Source organism: Pseudonaja textilis, chromosome 1, assembly GCF_049901715.1.
Source record: "Pseudonaja textilis isolate UNSWEBS1 chromosome 1, rPseTex1.2, whole genome shotgun sequence".
NCBI lineage: Eukaryota > Metazoa > Chordata > Lepidosauria > Squamata > Elapidae > Pseudonaja > Pseudonaja textilis.
The window spans coordinates 73,003,288-73,024,052 of record NC_141990.1 but is presented as its reverse complement, the minus strand read 5'-3'; the positions used below and the strand labels follow the sequence as shown (position 1 = coordinate 73,024,052).

The 20,765-nt window shown below is 38.6% G+C and overlaps 1 protein-coding gene and 1 long non-coding RNA gene across 8 annotated transcripts in view; one reads left to right on the top strand and one right to left on the bottom strand.

The window, feature by feature from the left end:
- Window positions 1–1,395: 1,395 nt before the first annotated feature.
- LOC113439315 (uncharacterized) lies at window positions 1,396–20,055 on the bottom strand. Its single transcript, XR_015744475.1, has 4 exons — window positions 19,971–20,055; window positions 17,789–18,348; window positions 14,459–14,524; window positions 1,396–2,436 (listed from the first exon to the last, which is right to left on the bottom strand). It is a non-coding gene; the product is annotated as an uncharacterized LOC113439315 (long non-coding RNA).
- SMOC2 (SPARC related modular calcium binding 2) overlaps window positions 19,999–20,765 on the top strand; it is a 127,090-nt gene continuing 126,323 nt past the window's right edge. For 2 of the 7 annotated variants that reach the window (XM_087938051.1, XM_087938019.1), the window contains exon 1: window positions 20,295–20,506. In XM_087938051.1, the coding sequence (XP_087794177.1) occupies window positions 20,426–20,506 (81 nt within the window). In that variant the 5' untranslated portion in view covers window positions 20,295–20,425. Of the gene's footprint in view, window positions 20,507–20,765 lie in introns of all 7 variants that reach the window. The other 5 variants (XM_087938036.1, XM_087938031.1, XM_087938025.1 and 2 more) reach the window with 5 other exon arrangements.

Sequence of the window (20,765 nt, the reverse complement as noted above, 5' to 3'; positions counted from 1 at the left end):
CTACTTTTTTGAGTTGAAAAACAGTAATATTTCTGCATTGAAGTTTTGAAGATATTCCTTGAAATCACAGTGCAGATTTAAAGCTTCAATTGCACCATTATCCTGTACAGCAGTCCAAATTGGAGATGGTTTTGGAAGTGGGGGTTCTTTAATTAATTGCTGCTTTACTGTTACTTCAGGGAGGTGGAATTTGTGGAATCCTGTTTTAGTCTTGACTAGTCTTGGGCATTAAGCACCTTGAATATAGAAAACATCCACATGTTTCAGCCAAAGCTGGGATGATTAGATATATTTGAATTAACAGCCATGCACAGCCATCCGAGTACAGGACTGGCTTCATAAATGTTTTTTTCTTTCCCAAACTTTAATTATTCATTAAATGTTTCAAAGGCATTTTCAATAACAGCTAGTATTATGTCTTCCTCTGAAGAATGCCAGCTTTCTTTACCACTAACATCATAATATTCAGTTTGGCATTTCTTGCATCGTGGTTTCAGTTATATCTACATTGGATTTTATAGTTTTCAAACTACCGATATGCGTGCTTTTGCTCATGATGATTACATCCTATTGGCTTTTCGGGTATCTTAACTCACTCAACGCTTTCTCAGAAAGATATACCTCCACTCCATTATGGATTTTAGCAGAATGCCTGTATTTTTATGGATGATAGATGGCAAGGTCCAGGGGCCGGATCCGCTCCACATGGTGCTTAGTTCTGGCCAGTGGGGCCACCCTGGAGATAGCAAAGGACTGGCCCATGGTGCTTTGGCCAGTGAAAATGGAGCTTGGGAGGGCCACATTTTATTTGTTTGTTTGTTTGTTTGATTTGTCAATTGCTTACAAGATAATAGGTATAAGTAAAAACATAGTTATGAATACATGGATACATATAACAAAAATAAAAGTGTGTATCTATTGTTTGCTCTTGTGTTGTTATGGTTGAAGCTGAAGTATTGACAGGTAGGACATTGCAATGTATGATTTTATATACTATACTTAGATTGGACCGAAGGTGGTGTAGTTCTAGGTTTTCTAGGTCTAGAATTTCGAGTCTGGTGGCATAAGGTATTCTGCAACGAATAGAGGAATATTGTGAAATATTTCTGGACTTTCTCAACTGTGTTAATATCAGATACGTAATGTGGGTTCCAGACTGATGAGCTGTATTCGAGTATTGTGGCACTCCCAAACTCCATTTGAACTGGCAGAGGATTGCAAGAAGCCATTCCAGCCGAAAATGGAGCTTAGGAGCTCATTTTCACTGGCAGACTGCTCTGGCCACCACAAGTGCCCCCCCGAACATGAGTGACATCCATGCTAGCCCCCCCAAGGTCAAACAGAACCATGAGGCAACCCTCAATTAAAGCATTTTATTATTTGACACCCCTGCTCTAAGTCATTGCTTTATTATACCAAAGTGCCAAAATTCCTGCATGTAGCAAACCTTGTATTGAGAGAAGATGAAAAACATGATTTTTAAAAAATATGGGTATTTGTTCAAAACAAAGTCACGTGGCCTCAACTCTGGGAGGGGGAAATCACAATAACTTTAAAAAAGATTTCGTAAGCTGTATTTAGGGGATATGTGGACGAACACTGAATCTGGTATATGAGGATGACCATAGGGAAAGGGAAAAAAATCTATCCCTATCCCACTGGTGGGATTCAGCCAGTTCTCACCACTTTGGGAGAACTGGTTGTAAACTTTCTGACCACTTTGGTGAACTAGTTGTTGGAAGAAATCATTAGGGCAGAGATCCGGTTGTTGAATTATTTGAATCCCACCACTGCTCTATCCTGATGTTCATTGTTCTGATTTTCTACTTTAGCAATATTTATTTTTGCATCAGCAATAGTTGTGCATTATGGTTTTAGACTGCAGTGCTAAATAATGTTGGTAAAGTTGCATTTATCTGCCTCAGTTGAAAATTTACCCAATAGATTAATGTCAGGGATCCATTAAAAACTAAACCACCTTTTCCTGCAGCTCAGACTGAAACTGAGCTTTTGCCCTTCTTGTCTGACCTCTGCATTCTTCAATGCCTGTGGTCCTGCCACAGGTCTCTGAGAAATGTAATCTTCTTTTGATACATGGTTCCATACTGTGGTGAAAAAAAAAACTTGGACACAATTCACCTTTTTTTCCCCTGGGAATACTGCTGGCCGGAAAAGCTATGTTCACTGTTTTTAGATATGATATTCATTATGTTCATTCAAATCTAGCGCTCCATTTCTTGCATTTTAACTTATAATCAATGAATCAGTCAAAAAGATGTAGCATGCATACATTATAATTTATCCAGAATAATTTCCAGAAAGTTTTCTGTATATCTTTGCACATTTGCCAATTTCAGTTCCCTGAAGTGTAAGTGTTTCTTTTGCCAAGAGACCTCTTGAAGCATTATGTTCATTTGTAGTTGGAACCCTGAAAAACTGAATCAAATTGTAATGTTAGTTCTTGGTGAACCCAACATGCCACTGTTACAACATCCCTTAACTTCTGTTATTCTTGCTATTATCTCTGAGGTTCCAAAGACTGGGAATGATTTCAGAAAATGATATTTTGAGGGACTTCTAGATGAGGCACATGGTTTTTATTGTGTTCAGTTCCAGGTTGTTCCGGTTACACCACGAGGCGAGTTGTACAACCTCCCGTCTGTGTGCGGATTTGTCATTGTCTCGAATGAGTCCAATCACTGATGTATCATCTTCAAACTTCTATTTACTATTTACTATTATATCACTAAAATGCTTAGTAATTTTATAGTATTCCATAGTGGTCATTCCTATCTGCTCAACATCATGCACTATTTTGATTCTGTAGTAATAGCTTCTTTGCTACCATCATAATCTCATTAATTCACGTACTATGGAATTCACATCACATTAATTTTTCAAATCACTTTGTGCAATCTCCATTGGTAAAGAATTAAGAGAACATTGAAAAAGAGAAGATAGACACATAATAATAGGAATCTGGAGGGAGATACTGAAAGCTACTCTGGACATGTGAAATAAGTAGATAATGAATTAAGAAAAAAACAAAACCTATGTGTGACAAGGTTGAGAAAAAGAAGAAGGGAAAAACAGTTGATAAAGTGGATGGACAAGATCATAAAGTTCATGGGAATATCCTTCAAGTTCTCACCAGAGACTGATTGAGATGACAAGCATTTGTTCATGTAGTTATCAGGAAGCATGTCCAATACAAAGAAACCCGGCTGATTTGTATGGCTATGATTCCCAGTAATCATTGGCAAAATGAAAACTTAAGCAGCAGAAACCAGACATTTTTTAAAAAATTGTACCATTCATCCACCTAAACACATCTGCACACTCATGCAAATGTGTATCATAGTGGCATAAAAATGAAATAGGTTGCACCAAGAGCTTGAGACATGTGACTCACATGGCTGAAAAGAAGCAATAAAATAAAACCATGGAAGGAATTTAACTTTCAAAAAAAAATACAGCTGCTTCTAAAAAAAGGAATTTAATTATTTAAATTCTGCATTCTAAAAACTTAATTAAAAATGAATACTTGTTGAATAGTTTCTTCAAATACAAATTTTGGTTTTGGATAGTAACTTTGATTACCTCCAACAGAATTATAGTATAAATTGGAAGACATGATCAGTCAGATGTCATGTTTTAATTCAATTTTCTTAATACTCATTTTCTGGAAATTTTAAGAAAAGTTTCACCGTTTATTTTTGTTTTAGAGAACTATACTGGGAATTTACCTTCTCAGCCTGGAAACTCGAAGTTTTTCTCTCCTGAGATACTTATTCCATAAGTGCAGGAAACTACTGTATAATTATCTCTATTTGTACAGAAAGCTAACATATTTTAATCCTGGCTTATTGAATAATCACAAAAAACCTGGGTTTATATACATAATACAAAGCTATAAAACCTATAAAACCATAGTGACAAGATTTAGAGACCAGCAAATTAAATAAGCAATATTATGACTTACCATAACCACTTTTCACCATGCATGAACGAAAAAGACTCATTTCATCCATGCTCTTCTGAGATGAACTGTTTTGGTGTAGTGGACTTAAGTAAGTTTCTGAGTTGGGTCGCTATTCTTGAAATGGGAAGAGAAACCAATAAAGTAATGTACAATATTGTAATCAGATCTAGCCTTTGGCCTCTTCCCCAGCTGTTGAGCGGAAGATTTTTGGCATTGTTCGTTTCTCTCTTTCTTATCTGAATTAGAAATGTTACTTTGATAAAACACATTTTTGGCTTGTAGTTTCAGTTGCCTCAAAAATATAGTCAGAGGGATGCCAAATGTTGTAATTTTTGGTGCAAAGAAGAAGCACAGCTCTCTCTTCATTATTCTTAACTTCCATGTATTTATTACAGTGACAGTTTTATCTTTCTCCTCAAATTCTTTCACCACAGATTTCAATCTAAGAATTAAGAAAAATCAAAGTAGATGCCTAAAGTAAATGCAGCATGAGTTAGGAAGTGCAGCTAACAATAAGAATGTACTGGAATAATAGATCTGTTTTATTTGTGTAGATGCCGTGATGTATATGCACTTCTCAATCAACAGCATATGGCCAGAATTATCACATTGAGTTTTCAAGAGAGCTAAACATTGTGAGGGTTTTTTAAGTAATACTTCCAGCACTGCTGAGTCAATCCAGTTTGCCAAATATTTTATCACTACAATGTGAAGCTTACTGGCTTAACTATAAGAAAAACAGTCAGAAGAAAATAAGACTATATGAGTAATTGCCCTGCTGGATCCAACCAAAATCCTGTCTAGTCATGGTGGAACTGCCATTTATCCTCTCACACAAAATAGAATCAAATGAACTGCCTTGTCCTTCATAAAAGTAGGGGGTGGTCTGATAAAAGAATGGAATGACAATTTAAGTGATGTTTCCAGAAAAAACTAGAATGTGTGTGACTAAGCTAGAACATAATTCACATATAAATTTAAGCATTTGGTGGTTGCATTTCCTACCAGTATGTTTAAGTGACGTTGCCAGAAAAAATTTAGAATGTCTGTGACTAAGCTAGAACATAAGAACATGGTAAGGCCACACTTGGAATACTACATACAGTTTTGATCGCCATGATGTAAAAAAAGATGTTGGGTCTCGAGAAAGAGTGCAGAGAAGAGCAACAAAGATGATTAGGGGACTGGAGACTAAAACCTATAAAGAATGGTTGCTGGAACTGGGTATGTCTAGTCTGATAAAAAGAAGGACTAGGGGTGACATGACAGCAGTGTTCCAATATCTGAGGGGCTGCCCCAAAGAAGAGGGAGTCAAGCTATTCTCCAAAGCACCCTGAAGGCAGGACAAGAAGCAACGGATGGGAAACTAATCAGGGAGAGAAGCAACTTAGAACTAAGGAGAAATTTCCTGACAGTTAGAACAATTAATCAGTGGAAAAACTTGCCTCCAGAAGCTGTGAATGCTCCAACACTGGAAATTTTTAAGAAGAGATTGGACACTCATTTGTCTGAAATGCTATAGGGTTTCCTGCCTAAGCATGAGGTTTGACCAGAAGACCTCCAAGGTCACTTCCAACTCTGTTATTCTATAATTTACATATATATTTAAGCATTTGGTGGTTGCATTCACCACCAGTATTTTTAAGTGATGTTGCCAGAAAAAATCTAGAATGCCTGTGACTAAGCTAAAACATAATTCACATATAAATTTAAGCATTTGATGGTTGTATTCAGCACCAGTACATTTAACCAATCATGGCCTTCATTACCAATTCCAATGGAGAAGCATTCTGATAATACCAATTATACACTTTTATTTTTGAATGATAGGAGAAACTTCAGGAGAGGGGGCTTCTCTTGTTCCAAGATGCACTTACTAACTGGGAAATGTTTTCAAATTTGTCAAATTTGAAAAGCGTGGATCAAGTTCATCAATTTTAAACTTACTTAAACGTATTAAAAGTGAAACTTCTCAAGAGGAATTCTGCTTTCATGGTAGAAGAGGCTATATGAACATGTGATGTTTAGAGAAGAAGGGTTGTGCATCCCACTGAGGTACATTCCAACTGCGGTGATGTTAAAATGATGAAATCGGTATTGTGACACCATAATGCAGGATCCACTTTTGCACTTGCCCTGTGTTATCACATGCAAGTAGGTAATGGGCAGAATCTGCATCCTAGAATCTCAGTGGATTTTGTCACTTGCCTCTTTTGCCTCCACACCCTCTTCTTCTCCCATTGGATTTTTCTGCCTAGTGCATTAAGGATGTTCATTCCTTGTTTGTTTTCAGGACAGAAGTAAATCATTGATCATTTTGTTTTGTTTTTATGGCCAGTGGAAAATTTCTGGTGATATGAGCAAGGATGATCTTTTTTAAAAAAAAAAATTACTGAAATATTCTGAAGAAGAGTATTCCAAGAGAGCAAAGGGGGAAGAGAGAGGAATGATTGAGCAATAGTGGGCATTTCTGCTTTCTCAGCAATGCAAGCCCAAATATCTCGGCCAAGAATTTCACAACTCCCAGACATACTTTCTTTCCATTGGCCCAGCACCTGATGAAGCCATACTTGATGTATCTCCAACTTATGTGTTTTTTTTTATCTTCTTGCTAATTTATTGTCTTCATCTTGAGCCCAGGATTTCTACCCTGTGCTGTTATGTAAGAAATCTCATTTGGCTCCTCTCCATGAGATAATAACTGAAGCAAAAAATTTAACTTCTAACAAATCCATTGTAAAACTGTGGGTTCTCCTGCAATAGACTCCCCTATGATCTACTGGGTAGACCATGTGAACTTTTGAAATATACAATTTATTTGGCCTAAGGGTAAAAAAAATTACTTGGACATGCCAATAAATTAATCCACTCCCACTTAATAAAAGTATTTCATCTCCATCTTACATTAGGAGCCAACAATTCTTCTTAGATATTAATCGTGCACAGATTCCTAGAGTCATGCCAGAAAGCTCTATAAAGAAGGCAAATGTATATTCCATTATAAGCAAGGAGGTTATTTTTTTCCCCAAATATTTAGCAGCATCACCTACATTTTATATTTGGCTTTGATACCTTCTCCAAAATATTGTAGTGTTCCATTTTACGCTTCACAGCATTTAAGTTTTAAAATTTTGGTTTTGTTTTGTTTTGAGCTATGTCACACTTAGCCAGAGGGTTTTAGAAATATTTGGCTGTTTAAGCAGATGCATTTTCTTTGCAAGGACTGGAAGGGGGGGGGAAGGGCAGAGGAAAACACCTGCATCACCCTGATTAAAGAATTGCCTTTGTTGGATGAGAATAAGAGATGAATGCAGATCAGGCCTCAATTCCTCCCATTAAGATGTTGGCATTACATCTGGGCAAGTAGCCAGCCTCTAACCTCAACTATAAGCAGAGATGGGAGGCTAGATGACATGAATCAGAATAGATTTTTATTTTAGTTTACGCTGGCATATTTTCTTTCTTTCTTTGGTACTTTTTAAGAATGAGGAGGGGAAGGAAAAGTTTATTCCTTTGGTTACTAAGGTAACTCAAATCCTTCTGCCCACCTCAAATATTGTCCAAGCCCAACATAACTGGCAGATTTCTTCAGAGGAAAGATAATGAGACATTTCAAGTCCAGGCTTAATTTTCTGAAATTCCTATATTTCAAGCAAGTGAGTAAATATGGAAGCAAACAGATATGGATGCTTTTCTACTGTTCAGCCATGTTCTATTCTTGGAGGTTGCCTGGAGTTTTCTGCAGGTCCCTGCAGTTTTCTTGGCATTTTTTTTCAGAAGTGGTTTGCCATTGCTTTCTTTCTAGGGTTAAGGGAAAGTGGCTGGCCCCAGGTTACCCAGCTGGTTTTGTGCCTAAGTTGGGGCTTGGACTCAGAGCCTTCCACTTTCTAACTGGAGTAACTAAACTGACTATTTTCAGTATAGTTTCAAGAAATCAATAAAGTCCACTGAATCGCAGGCATCTTCTGGCTAGTTACAATAGGATTTCTTGATTGCAAGATGAGAAAAAGCAAGGTAATCTGAAATGAGCGTGTGTAAAATGTTAAGAAATCTATGCTGACTAAAAAAAAAACCAAAATGAAGACATGATTCATCAGAAATATATAAAGGAATAAACTCATGACATTATTTTTGGATATCCCCTGGTCTATATATATATCTGGACTGACTGTGATTTAATTACTACAATATAGTTTGTGTGATGCTGCCCTTGAAAATACTTTAAAAATTCCTAAAAATTCTAAATTGTAGATTTTGTGAATCCAAAGAACAATGCTCTGATCCATCTCAACTCATCTCTGATTCAATCCTTATATGGCCATTCTCTTGAACCAAACTGTAGGTTACTCACAACTCATTTCAGGGCGTACTGTTTGGGGGTATTTGCAATGAGATATGAATGTGGATGGATCTTTATACCTGTGTTTCTTGATCTTGAAAGTAGTACCAGTATAGAAACTTTACTTTCATCTTTGAATTTCTTTACCTGGATCAAAATGCTGTTAGCTATATTTCAATGTACTTACCTTTCATCTTCGCCAGTCTGATGCCCCTTGTTATACTGACCATCTCAAAATCACCCCAGTGCTACTTTTTTGTTAGTTCATACATATCAAAACAAATGCTGTTTATATTGTTTACTATTCACTTTCTGAACTAAAGCTTCCAGTTGTTCACATATTCACACATCTACAGAATGAATCCTTTCCCAATTAGAGTCTAACTGGCAGCTAGACTAATTGGAGTACCAAAAGAATTGGGATAGTACTTTATCAGAAATGGTGTAGGGTCTCCTGCTTGGGTGGAGGATTGGACTAGATGACCTACAAGGACCCTTCCAACTCTGTTAAAAAACTTTTCTCCTTTCAGAAAAAACTGCAGTGCAAGTATAATACAAACTTGCAAGGACAACAATCCCATACATTTTTACACTTCCCAGCTTGACCATATTAACGCTTTACTCACAACTGCCTGAATGCCTTATTTCATCCAGTTCACATGAGATTATTTGGAGAATAAGCTGTTACATCTTTTCATTCTGGAAGGTATCCATGTGCTGCCTAAGCTGAAAGTTTCATGGGCAATTTTCTGCATTTTGGCCTTTTGATTTGAATGAACTCTACATGTTTCATCTTTCATACATCTCTATTCACAAAAATACATGGCTAGAATCCCTGGGAATCGTAGTGCCAGATTTCTGCAGAGCTGCCATATTCAAGGCAATAGGCAGGCACAATTATAATTTGTAGCAAGTTTATAAAACTATACCAAATATTATTTGTATGGTGATATTGTATAGTGATATTATTTGCCCAGAAAGGAAACGCAGAACCACATTTACCATAATAAAGCCATAATAGAGACAGAATTCCGGAATAAACAACAAACTATAAGTTATAAACCTTGAACATTTTTGATGAGGAAGCAAATTATTTATGAAGAACAAATGACCGATACCAACTGAAAACTTAAGAAGTTCTTGATTTATCAGCACTGTGGACCTTGATATTGGCAAATTGCTCTGTTGAATTAGGGGGTGTGAAGAAGACATGTATCTTTTCCCAATAATGTCTCACTGCTATAACAGCTTTATGCACAAATGATTGTGATAGAAGAAAGGCCAAATAAGGGACAATTCTCCCATCAGCAGGATGGAAAACTGCCTTGCAGCTTCCCAATCCATCAGTTCTCTGTGGCTGTCAAAGCTATTTCTGTTGGAATTTATCATTTGATATCATCTATGAAAGTCTGACTCACCGAAGAACACTATACAGAAGCCTGATGATGGCAGATGAGATTCTGCTGAAACGTTGCTACAACTTTAAAAGCACAACTATAATGATGTGGGAAAATACCCAAACAAAGCTGAATGCCATATATATATATTCATATATATATTTCTGAGGTTCTCGTGGGTATTTGTATGTGGATCTTTGGTTATTCGGGTTTTCTCCCGCCTAAGATTGGCAGTATCTAGGCAACGTTTCGATGAAGTCTCATTCATCATCTTCAGGCTTCTTTCTTCGGCTCTGTGCTTCTCAGAGGTTGAGCTTCTTTTCCTCAATACTTATTCATTTAAAGGGGCAACACATTGTTTTCAGGAGGTTTTTTTGTTGTTGTTGTTTTGCCTTCCACATCAATTCCTTACAGGCTTGCAGGAATAGGTATGTCTAGTGCAGAAGTGGTATTCAGCAGGTTCTGACCAGTTCTGGAGAACCGGTAGCGGAAATTTTGAGTAGTTTGGAGAACCGGCAAATCCCACCTCTGACTGGCCCTGCGCCCATCTATTCTCTGCCTCCTGAGTCCCAGCTGATCAGCTGGGTCTTCTTTTGTTGCCCTGCACAGGAGAATGGAGCTGGAAAGCAGGTTAGTGGGGTGGGGAGGAAATGGAGATTTTGCAGTATCCTTCCCCTGCCACGCCTACCAAGCCACGCCTACAGAACTGGTAGTAAAAAAAAATTGAATCCCACCATTGGTCTAGTGCAATGAAAAGAAGGATTAGGGGTGACATGATAGAAGTGTTCCAATATCTAAAGGGCTGCCACAAAGAAGATGAGCTCAACCTATTCTCCAAAGCACCTGAGGGTAGGACAAGAAGCAACAGGTGGAAAGTAATCAAGGGAGAACCTGGAAATAAGGAGATACTTCCTGACAGAACAAATAATCAGTAGAAGGGCTTGCCTTTAGAAGTTATGGGTGCACCATCAGTAGAGATTTTCAGACAACTATTTTCCTGAAACACCTGCTTAAGGAGTGGGTTGCACTAGAAAACCTCCAAGGCCCCTTCTAACTCTGTTCTTCTGTTACTTTGCCTGAGATAGAAATACTCATGGATTGCACACACTCTGAAACACAAATTAGGTTTGGTTCTGCAACCCAACAAGACAAACACAGACTTCAGAGAGTAATTACGACTGCAGAAAAAACAATTACTACCAACCTACCTTCCATTGAGGACCTGTATACTGCACCAGTCAAAAAAAGGGCTGGGAAAATACTGTATTTACTGACCCTTCACATCCTGGACCTAAACTGTTTCAACTCCTATCCTCAAAACGACACTATAGAGCACTGCACACCAGAACAAGTAGACACAAGGACAGTTTTTCCCAGAACATCACCTTTCTGCTAAACAAATAATTCCCCCAAAACTGTCAAAACATTTACTAAGTCTGCATTACTATTACTATTAATCCTCCCATCCTTCCTTTCACCCATCTCATCTGACTTATGACTGTATGACTATAACTGTCGCTTGCGTTCTAACGATTTTTATTGACTGTTTCCTAGTATGATTTGATTGCTTATTGTACCCTATGACTATTATTAAATACCTTATGATTCTTGACTCTTGACAAATGTACCTTTTCTTTTTTGTACACTGAGAGCATTTGCACCAAGACAAATTCCTTGTGTGTCCAATCACACTTGGCCAATAAAGAATTCTATTCTATTAAACTATAGTATGAGAAGATGCAGTTCATTAATATGGAGCCCATTAAATAGCTTATATGAATACATGTTGTCCCCAGAATAGGGTAGGGGGCTATTATTTTGTTATTTTGTATTATTTTATTATTTTTATTTTTACATGATATTTTTATATTTGTTTAAGCCGCCTTAAGTTGCCATGGGCAAATGGGCGGCAATATAAATTTTCTAAAATAAATAAATAAATAATGACCCTTAAATGATGCCTCCAGAGGAGCCATCTGAGATCAGACTTCTTTTGATAAGGCTGGCCCTGTTTCTAATGCTGGACTATTTACTGTATGACAGCAAGTCATTTTCCAAATACTTCACAGAATCCAGATCTTGTTCTCTCCTTGAACCTGGAGTTTACACTCTAACTACAGGCCCTCTTGCTCTTTTTCTCACCACAGAAATAAATAGAACCCACCAACTGACACAAATCTTTGCCATAGCAGGAGTCTTTAAAAAAAAAAAAGCCTACAGATTAGTGTTTATACAACCTGTCAGAGACTGAAGCCACAAAGATGATGGAAAGTTTTCTCCAGCTGTGTGAAACCAACCTTTTGTCTAGCATCAAAACCAGCTGGAGAGAAACTCTTGGCAGGTTGTTTATCTTAGCAGACAATCCCCCATTTGAGGGCTCATCACTATTCTTGCTTGTTAAAAAGCATAAAGTCTCCTCTGTGCTTCCTAATTTTGCTTCAGATGAACCTTTACAATCATACCCCCAACAGGAAGGGAAGCTGCCTCAGACAAAATAATTTGCTATCTTTGCCTGATCACATAAGTACATTTAGGATGGAGAGAAACGTAGACTTATATGGCAAAATATTGAGATATTAAATACTGTTTTGAGATTGTACTGTGTCTTAAAAAACAACCATTACTTTGAAAAGGCTGGTATCTTGATACAGTAAATAATATGCCAAACTGATAGCACTGGATAGTAAAATGACTAATTTACACAAAGGAGGTTTTTCTTCTTCTTCTCAGATGTGAAACGCATCCATTTATTCACCAAACCACAAACATGCTCCCCCTTGGAATGAGTAAGAAAATGGGTGCAAAATACTAGAAGGTGTAATAAGAATTCTGTTTCTTTTTAATAGTTGTTTTTATTAAAGATCATAATTACACCAGTAAAAACTAATACAATCTAAAACATATATATAAAATAATAGAAATAATAGAAAGTGCAGCAAAAAGAGGAAAAAATAGAGAATGGAGAAGAGGAAAAGAAAAGCAAGAATATAATAAAGAAAATATATATCTAAGGAAGTGACTTCTAAACTTCAAGGTAATTTATCCCCTCCTTGTAAAATGTACAAAATGATCTCTTCTTCTCATTTTCATCTCTTATCTATAAAGAAATCTAGCACACAGGCATTTCAGTCTGAGTGTCAGCAAAAGTCCATTAAAGTTTACCAGAAATAACTCCTCTATTATCAGTCAACCTCGCTCAAATAAACCAACTTTATATTCCTTCCTTGCCTCTAACAATTTTAATCATTATTCCATTCAAATAACATCACAGAACTTAATTTATTTTTTATTTTTTGTCCCTTTCTCAGAAGATTCCTCTAACCAGCTTCTTCTGTAAATTTAATATAGGTTACTCTCTTAGTTTATTGTTTCTATATCCCTTTTAATTATTAAAATGTCAGCCAGTCTCTTTTGTATGTCCAGTATAATATCTTTTTCCATATAATTCTTCTAGCCTATCATTTGGAAATGTACTTTCAACTCAGTCTCAGTCTTGTCAGGTAAAACCTGTTCCTCTTCCATAATATCTTTTAGACACAGTTTCTCCATAGAGGCAGATGTCTGTGTTGACAATATTAATACCAACTTCAGGGACCATTTTTTTTAAAAAAAATGCTTTAATATGTTCAATGTTAGAATTTACTTCATTCTGTAATTGTAGGTTTGAGTATTCTTTTAATTACAGGTAATCCTTGACTTGCCAGCATAATTGAGCCCAAAATTTTTGTTGCTAAGTGAAAGATTTGTTAAGTGAGTTTTGCCCCATTTTATGACATTTCTTGCCATATTTGTTAAGTGAATCACTGCAGTAATTAAATTAGTAATATGATTGCTAAGGGGATCTGGCTTCCTCATTGACTTTGCTTGTCAGAAGGTTGCAAAAGATGATCATATGACCCCAGGACACTACAACAATCATAAAAATGAACCAGTTGCAAAGATTCATCATGGGCGGTTTTGCAATGGTTATAAGTGCAAAAAATGGTCATATTTTTCAGTGCCGTTGTAATTTTCAACAGTAACTAAATGAACTGTTGTAAGTCGAGGACCACCTGTACAATCTTTAGTTTCCTCTAATGTCCAGTTTTTAACATTTTATTTTTTTAAAAAAATCAAAACAAAGGCATTTTCTATGGGTAGGATACATTATAATTAATTCAAAATTCTTGTTTCAAATTTATTTGGCCCCCTAGTCCATTTGTAACTTTCTAAAATCAAAGTTTTAATCAGATTTTTTTGTTTATTCCAAAAGAAAGTTCTTTAACCTGTAGTTAAAACTTAATTTTGCTAATGATTGAACACAAACTCACCTGATGCTGTCAAACTTGATAATACAAAAGTTTCCATTAGCTGAAAAGCAGTTAACAAGCAATTTCCAAAAATGTTTAGAAAAGGAAGTGTGGGTTCTTTCAAAAGTGCCAAGTGCAGTTTGAACAAGATAACTATTCCTTAGTCTCCCTGGTCATTATATCCCTTTGGAGACTTCTACTTTTTGGTCTCCTCATGAAGAGCAATCATCTAGAACAGGGGTCTTCAACGTTGGCCACTTTAAGACTTGTGGACTTCAGTTCCCAGAATTCCTCAGCCAGCAAAGCAGTGTAAAGCTGGATGAGGAATTCTGGGAGTTGAAGTCCACAAGTGTTAAAGTGGCCAAGGTTGGCGACCCCTGATCTAGAACACTTGTGGGCAATTTCAGGTCCTTTCCTTGTCCAGAAAAGTTGAAAGAGGTGGTCTACTCACCAGCTGTTTGTTCTTTGCTACAGTCATGGGCTCCTCTTTTTATGGATCCATTTCAGTCTTTCTTCTCTGGCAGAAGAAAGGAGAAGGAATAATAAAGAAATCATACAAGTCACTGAGAAAAAGAATTAATTAAAAATACAGGTGTTTTTTTCTTCATCCCACTCATTCATCTTTTGTTCAGAACTCAGGAGATAACTTTTGAGCATAGAAGAAAAAATAAGAAAAACAGCCTGAAGAGTCTGGGTGTGCTGGTGTCAGCTTGCACCTAAATCATTTAAGAGTGACAGATGTGGACAATCATCTTCATTCAATTTATATAGGGCTTCTGGGAAGATGAAATGGAATACCTCCCGAATATATGAGCATCTTTGAGAAAAATCAGGACACTATCTTGTTGTATCTACTTAGCCAGGGACCAGAGGACCAAACTTTTTAAACCTCTCCACCCATATGACACTTTGATCTCAATTATCCTTAACTAACTGGAATATATAGAAATTACTCCCATCTATGCTGGGAGTAGAGGAAAGATGAGGAAAGAAAATTGATATAAATTTTACTGCCCACACAACCTGTCTTTGTCACATCTCAGCAACAAGACCAGATAGCAGTGCTGTCCTTAAACTTTGGGCTACCTGGCTGTTTCAAGACAGAGACTAATAGTCACCCACCTAATATCACCTATTTAAGGAAAAAGTAACCACCAACCATTCTCGAGCATCTGATAGGGCAGGATTGAAGGGGCAAAGTATATTATTTTTACTTAGACTTTTTTTGTTGTGCTTGTGAGAAGCTGACATGGAATAATGTGTAAGACTTTTAGATAGCAGCCACAGAAGTTTATTATTCCTATGTTAACCCCACCCCTGCTCCAAACACCTGCCTGAGTGATTGGAAGAATCCATTCAAAATAGACAGCAGGAAGTCTGAATCAAAGAGTTCTCAGTCCTGTTTGTGTTTCTGGATCCTCTCCCCTCACCCCATTTCTCCTTCCACCCAATCTTAATCAACCTTGATCAAGCAAAGAGACTCCTCTTGCTCAAGCCCACACCACATCCATGTATAGGGGGCATGCATAAGCGCACCAACGTGCCTACCATCCCTGTCCTATTGTTTCTTTTTATTTTTCTTATATGTATCCATTTCATGTATTCATAACTATGTTTATCTTATATATTTGTGTGTCTATTTGTCACACATGCTTCCCTGTTTTAGATTTTCTCACTACATACATACTTCTTGTGCCATATCCATCATTGGATGTTGACAATTATGTTGGCAATCCTATTTTTATCAACAGCTGCACGAAAAAAGTGCTGTTGAGGTATGTGTATATTGTATGTTACATACATACAAACATATACAATGTACACATAGTTCAAATAGGATTTCAGATGGACAAGTCTACCAGTCTTCGGAGAGGATGACATTTCCACATGGCCATTCAACTGAAGCTAAAGCCAAAATAACGCCTTGGAGGCCCGGTGCCCAGTGGACAGGGAAAGGGCATTTCTGCAGCGAATTTCCACAGCCAATCAGAGTTGAGTAGAGTTGAGCAGATCACTGTCCTTGAATGCATCATCTAAGTTTCACTCTTAAGGGTCCTTAGATTGTTGACACAGGAAGTTTTATCCTGGAAAAAAAAGAAAAAGAAAACACCACTTCCAACTAAGGTCTCAGTTGTCTAGTAAGGAAATTAGATTGTCTCAGTTGTCTAGTAAGGAAACACCAACGCACCTCAAAAACAGCAAAGCACCTTCATGCCTCCACAAGCAGGAATGGGAATTAGTTGTTAAACTAATAATTCATTAACCTCCCAATGAAGCTTGGAGAAATTATATCTATCGATAGTGTGTCAAGTAATTATCAAGGGAGGAACAAAGCTTGTGATAACAGTGGGTGCCTCAGTAAAAATGTCAATGTTGTGCATGACACTGGTAAAAAGAAAAGTTTATAATCTACGCAAGGAATGGTTGAAGATTTTTTTTTTAAAAAAAAAACAGAAAACAAAATGTAGCTTAAACTAGGCAGATAATGTTGATGCTACATAGGCATCCTTTTGCCCACTGTCAAAAAAGACCATTGTAAAGCTACTAATCTGCAGGTTACCCATATTTAAATGACACCAAGGGCCGTGTTGGTTTCAAAATTGTGGGACTTACAGTTCCCAACACATTTGGGGAAAGTTGATTTTTGACTAGTTGGAACACGTTCAGTATGAACTGCTTAGGGGCTCTTTAGATTAGCAAGTGATAGCTAAGAGATGGTGTGGCTGAATGGAGCTTCTCTCTCTTTCTCACAAAGCTAGAACAAGAATCGCTATCACCTGTGGTGTCAAACTAGGGCACTGCCTGTGGGGCAAAAGTTCCAGGGTGCCTCCTTCAGCTTAATTCTTTTGAGGATGCTGCAGCTGCAGCTTAAAAGATCATTTACCGGATGACAGTCTGTAGGATGCAATCAATCAAGGCTTCTTCTTCTTTTGTTCCTATTGGTTACTCAACCATGAAGAAGTAGTAAAGAAATCTGTACACACACACACACACACACACACACACACACACACGCATAAACAATCAGAAAAAGGAAGATATAAAGAATGCTGCACACATATTCACACCCTCTCCACCTGCCAAGATAGATAGATACTAAGATTCAGACCCCGCTATTCCCTTTCAAGAATATATAAACGTAAAATGATAGGGTACTTTTATTTCAAGGATGGCAGCAAAAGCTTTGAAACTAGTATGCTGAAGACTATATATCCTGGTAACCATGTATATTTTCTCTGTAGGATGTATTAGATCAAGACAATTGCATTATAAAGACTGAGCTCCCATATTCCTATCTAATAGCCATGACTCCGTTTGCCTCTAATTTTCTGGTATAATTTTAAAACTTTGCAAGGGATTCAAGTATGTATATTCAAATGCCTTGCCTGGGAAACCAAGATGAAGAGTGTGTTAAGAGCGATGTTTGAAGTCTTAACCAGATAGCTTAAAAAAAAAAATCATTCACCCTAAGCAATGATTTATTTATTTATTTATTTGATTTGATTTGGCAATTGCTTACAAGATAATAGATATAAGTATAAACATGAGTAAGAATACAGGAAATAGGTACAAATAAATGGGGACACTAGGACAGGGATAGTGCACTTATGCACACCCCTTACAGACCTCTTAGGAATGGGGTGAGGTCAATAGTGGATAGTTTAAGGGTAAAGGAGTAGGGATTTGAGGATGTAATAACAGAGTCAGGCAGTGCATTCCAGGCATTGACCACTCTGTTGCTGAAGTCATACTTTCTGCAATAAAATTTGGAGCGGTTTACCTTGAATTTGTATCTGTTGTATGCTCTTGTATTGTTGCAGTTGAAGCTGAAGTAGTCATTGACTGGTAGGACATTGTAGCAGATAATTTTGTGTACTATGCTTAAGTCCAACTGTAGGCCACATAGTTCAAGGTTGTCCAAGCCCAAAATTTCAAGCCTGGTGGTATAGGGTATTCTGTTGCGAACAGAGGAGTGTAGTACTCTTCTCGTGAAATACTTCTGGACTTGCTCAATTGTATTAATGTCTGATATACAGTGCGGATTCCAGCTAGATGAGCTGTACTCGAGTATTGGTCTAGCAAAGGTTTTGAATGCCCTAGTTAGCAATTCAATATTTCCAGAGGAGAAGCTTCATAAGATTAGATTGACAACTCTTAATGCCTTTTTGGCAATGCTGTTACAGTGAGCTCTAGTGCTTAGCTCATTAATATGATGGTTTCAAGATGTGCCTCTCTCAGGCCTGTCTTTTTGACCACTGCCATGAGAAGATGCTCCCAAAGTGTCACATTTCCACCTCCTGCTTGATCTTCTCTTGATCTTCAGAGGACCAGAGGGTAGCACTTACAAGGAGATAAATAAACAGAGATTTGCAAGTTTTGTTTCATATAAGACAATGATTACAAGGGGTTTCTTCTGAAAAAGGATTTCTTGAAAGTAAGCTAGTTTTCTATATGCAACTATGCATAGAATATATGCATAAAAGAAGGAGCATATATTCTAACTGTTATTTTAACTGTGTGAGATCACAGAAAATGAACATCAAACTAAGGATGGGTATTAACTAAATAACAAGATCTACAGCAGAATAATCTTGAGCTCTTCTAAGCACTGTTCCTCATTCTTTTCATTCTGCACTCCATATGTAACCAGGAATAAAGGTATTGTTTTTAAATCAACACATTTTTTTTTCATTGGCCAGATGTTAGTGAAAGACAGGACTTGATTTCTCCAGTGGGTGGGTCTAGGGCAGCAATCAATGGACAGAAGCACACTGTTTTCTTTCTGAAATTTTATCCTTTCTTTAATATCTCTTTATCTCTCTCGCTCTCTCTTCACATTTAGCGAGCTTCTGCAGATAGACTGGTGATCAGATCACACACAAAGTTACTAATGTCTCTTCTGAAAACCCATCTCTTCAACTTTCCATTTATCCATGATACCAATTTTCTTTCCATGAATACATTATCTGAATAAACCCGGCATTGTTCACAATTCTAACTTTCATGTTCAAATTAAATATGTCCAAGAAACATATGAACACAGAGATATCAACAAGAAAGATGGTTTTGTCTATCACCTAACCCTCCATTTGAAGTTAAGAAACGGGCTTGACTCTCTTCCCCTTTTCATGCACACCCCTTTAGGAGGAAAGGATGCCGAGATGCCAAAGTGATCCGTTGAGCAACATCTTGGGAACATGATGATTTCCTCCTTATGAAGTTAGATTCAACAAATAATTCAAGGCTGGGGTGGAGGCATCCTGTAGGAAAACACCTTCCCATCTCTTGTAATCTCTACAGAACAGATCGTAGCAGCAGCCAATTCTTTTTTTCTTCTTCTTTTAACACTATTAAAAGGCTTCAGATTTGTGCCAGCATAGCGACGGCTGAAATATTCCAGCAATGCTGAGTATGAAGGGAGGGCGTTAGTCTCCTGCGTCAGGCACACACATGCGCTAAATCTCCTCGCTTATCCTTAGAGACCAGAGTTTAACGCGCAACGTTCCCAAATGTCACCGAGCTGGACAGCAAACAACGCTCATTAAAAATTGTCCCGAGTGGGCTCCGCTCACCTTTGAAGCCCTGACCGATCCCACCTCGCAGCGCAGTCACAAACAGGCCGAAGTTTAAGGGTGCCTGTTTGCGCAGGTTGACTTCTTGCCAACCGTTGCAAAATAAGGCAATCGCCAAAGAAGGGCGAACGCAATTCGTTCGGGTTCCTCAACTTTCTCTTTCTCTCTGTCGGTTTAAGAGGCCGGTAAAGACAAAGCGGTTTGGAAATTGAAGCGCGGTCGACGCGCAGGAGACGCGGTTGGGGCGAATCAATTAATCAAGGCTGCAGGTCTGGGCGGAGAAAGTGGAGGCTCGTGGGGAGGGGGGGCTGGCTGGAGAGGGAGAGGGGTGGGTGGGAAGGGAGAGGGGGGGGGAGCGAGAGAGCATGCGTTTGGAGCTTGTGCACCTACCCATCACTCCAACACCCTCCTTCAAATCAGTCCCCAGTTCCTACCGAGTTCGGAGCTGCGCGGCTGCCCGCAAGGGTGCTTCTAGGAGGAAAGCAAGAGAGGCAGGGAAGCTCTCTGATCTTGCTCCAGAGACGAACATCGGATGACAGCTCCAGCACGCCGAGGGAGGGGAACGCAGCTTCGCCGCTAGAGACAGCCGAGCTTGCAGCTTCCCCGAAAGGTCAGGAGCCGCGCAGCAGCGGCCGGAGGCGAGGGAGCGACTCTCCGGACATCCCCCCGCGCAAAGAGAGAGCAGAGCCCGAGCGCGAGAAGCGAGAGCCTTGTCTCACCCACCCACCCTCCGCCCCACCCTCCGCCCCTTTAACCGAGGAAGGACGCGCCTGGGCAGAGCTGGAAAGGGGAAGCCGGCGAGGGCCAGGGCAGTGCAAGGAGAGGTCTGCTGCTCGGAGTTGAAGATGCTGCTGCTGCTCCCGCTGTGGCTGTTGCTGCCGGAGTTGGCCCTCCTGGCGCCGGCTCAGAAGTTTTCAGCGCTCACGGTAAGGCAGCCCAGCTGACCCGGCGAGCCTCCGGCTGTTTCCTTCTCTTCCCTCCCTTCCCTAAAATTAATTAATACGGAGTGAACCCTCCGCGACTTGGGTATCCTCTGCCAGGCATTGTAAAGTAATGTGGAGCAATGACGTTTATTGAGTTTGTGTTCGGGTTAAGGACGCGCCAGTGCTGCATTTTAGGATTGATTTCATCCAATTTGGTTCTCCCTGAAAGTGGGCCAGCCAAACCCTCCCGCCGTCCTTCGCG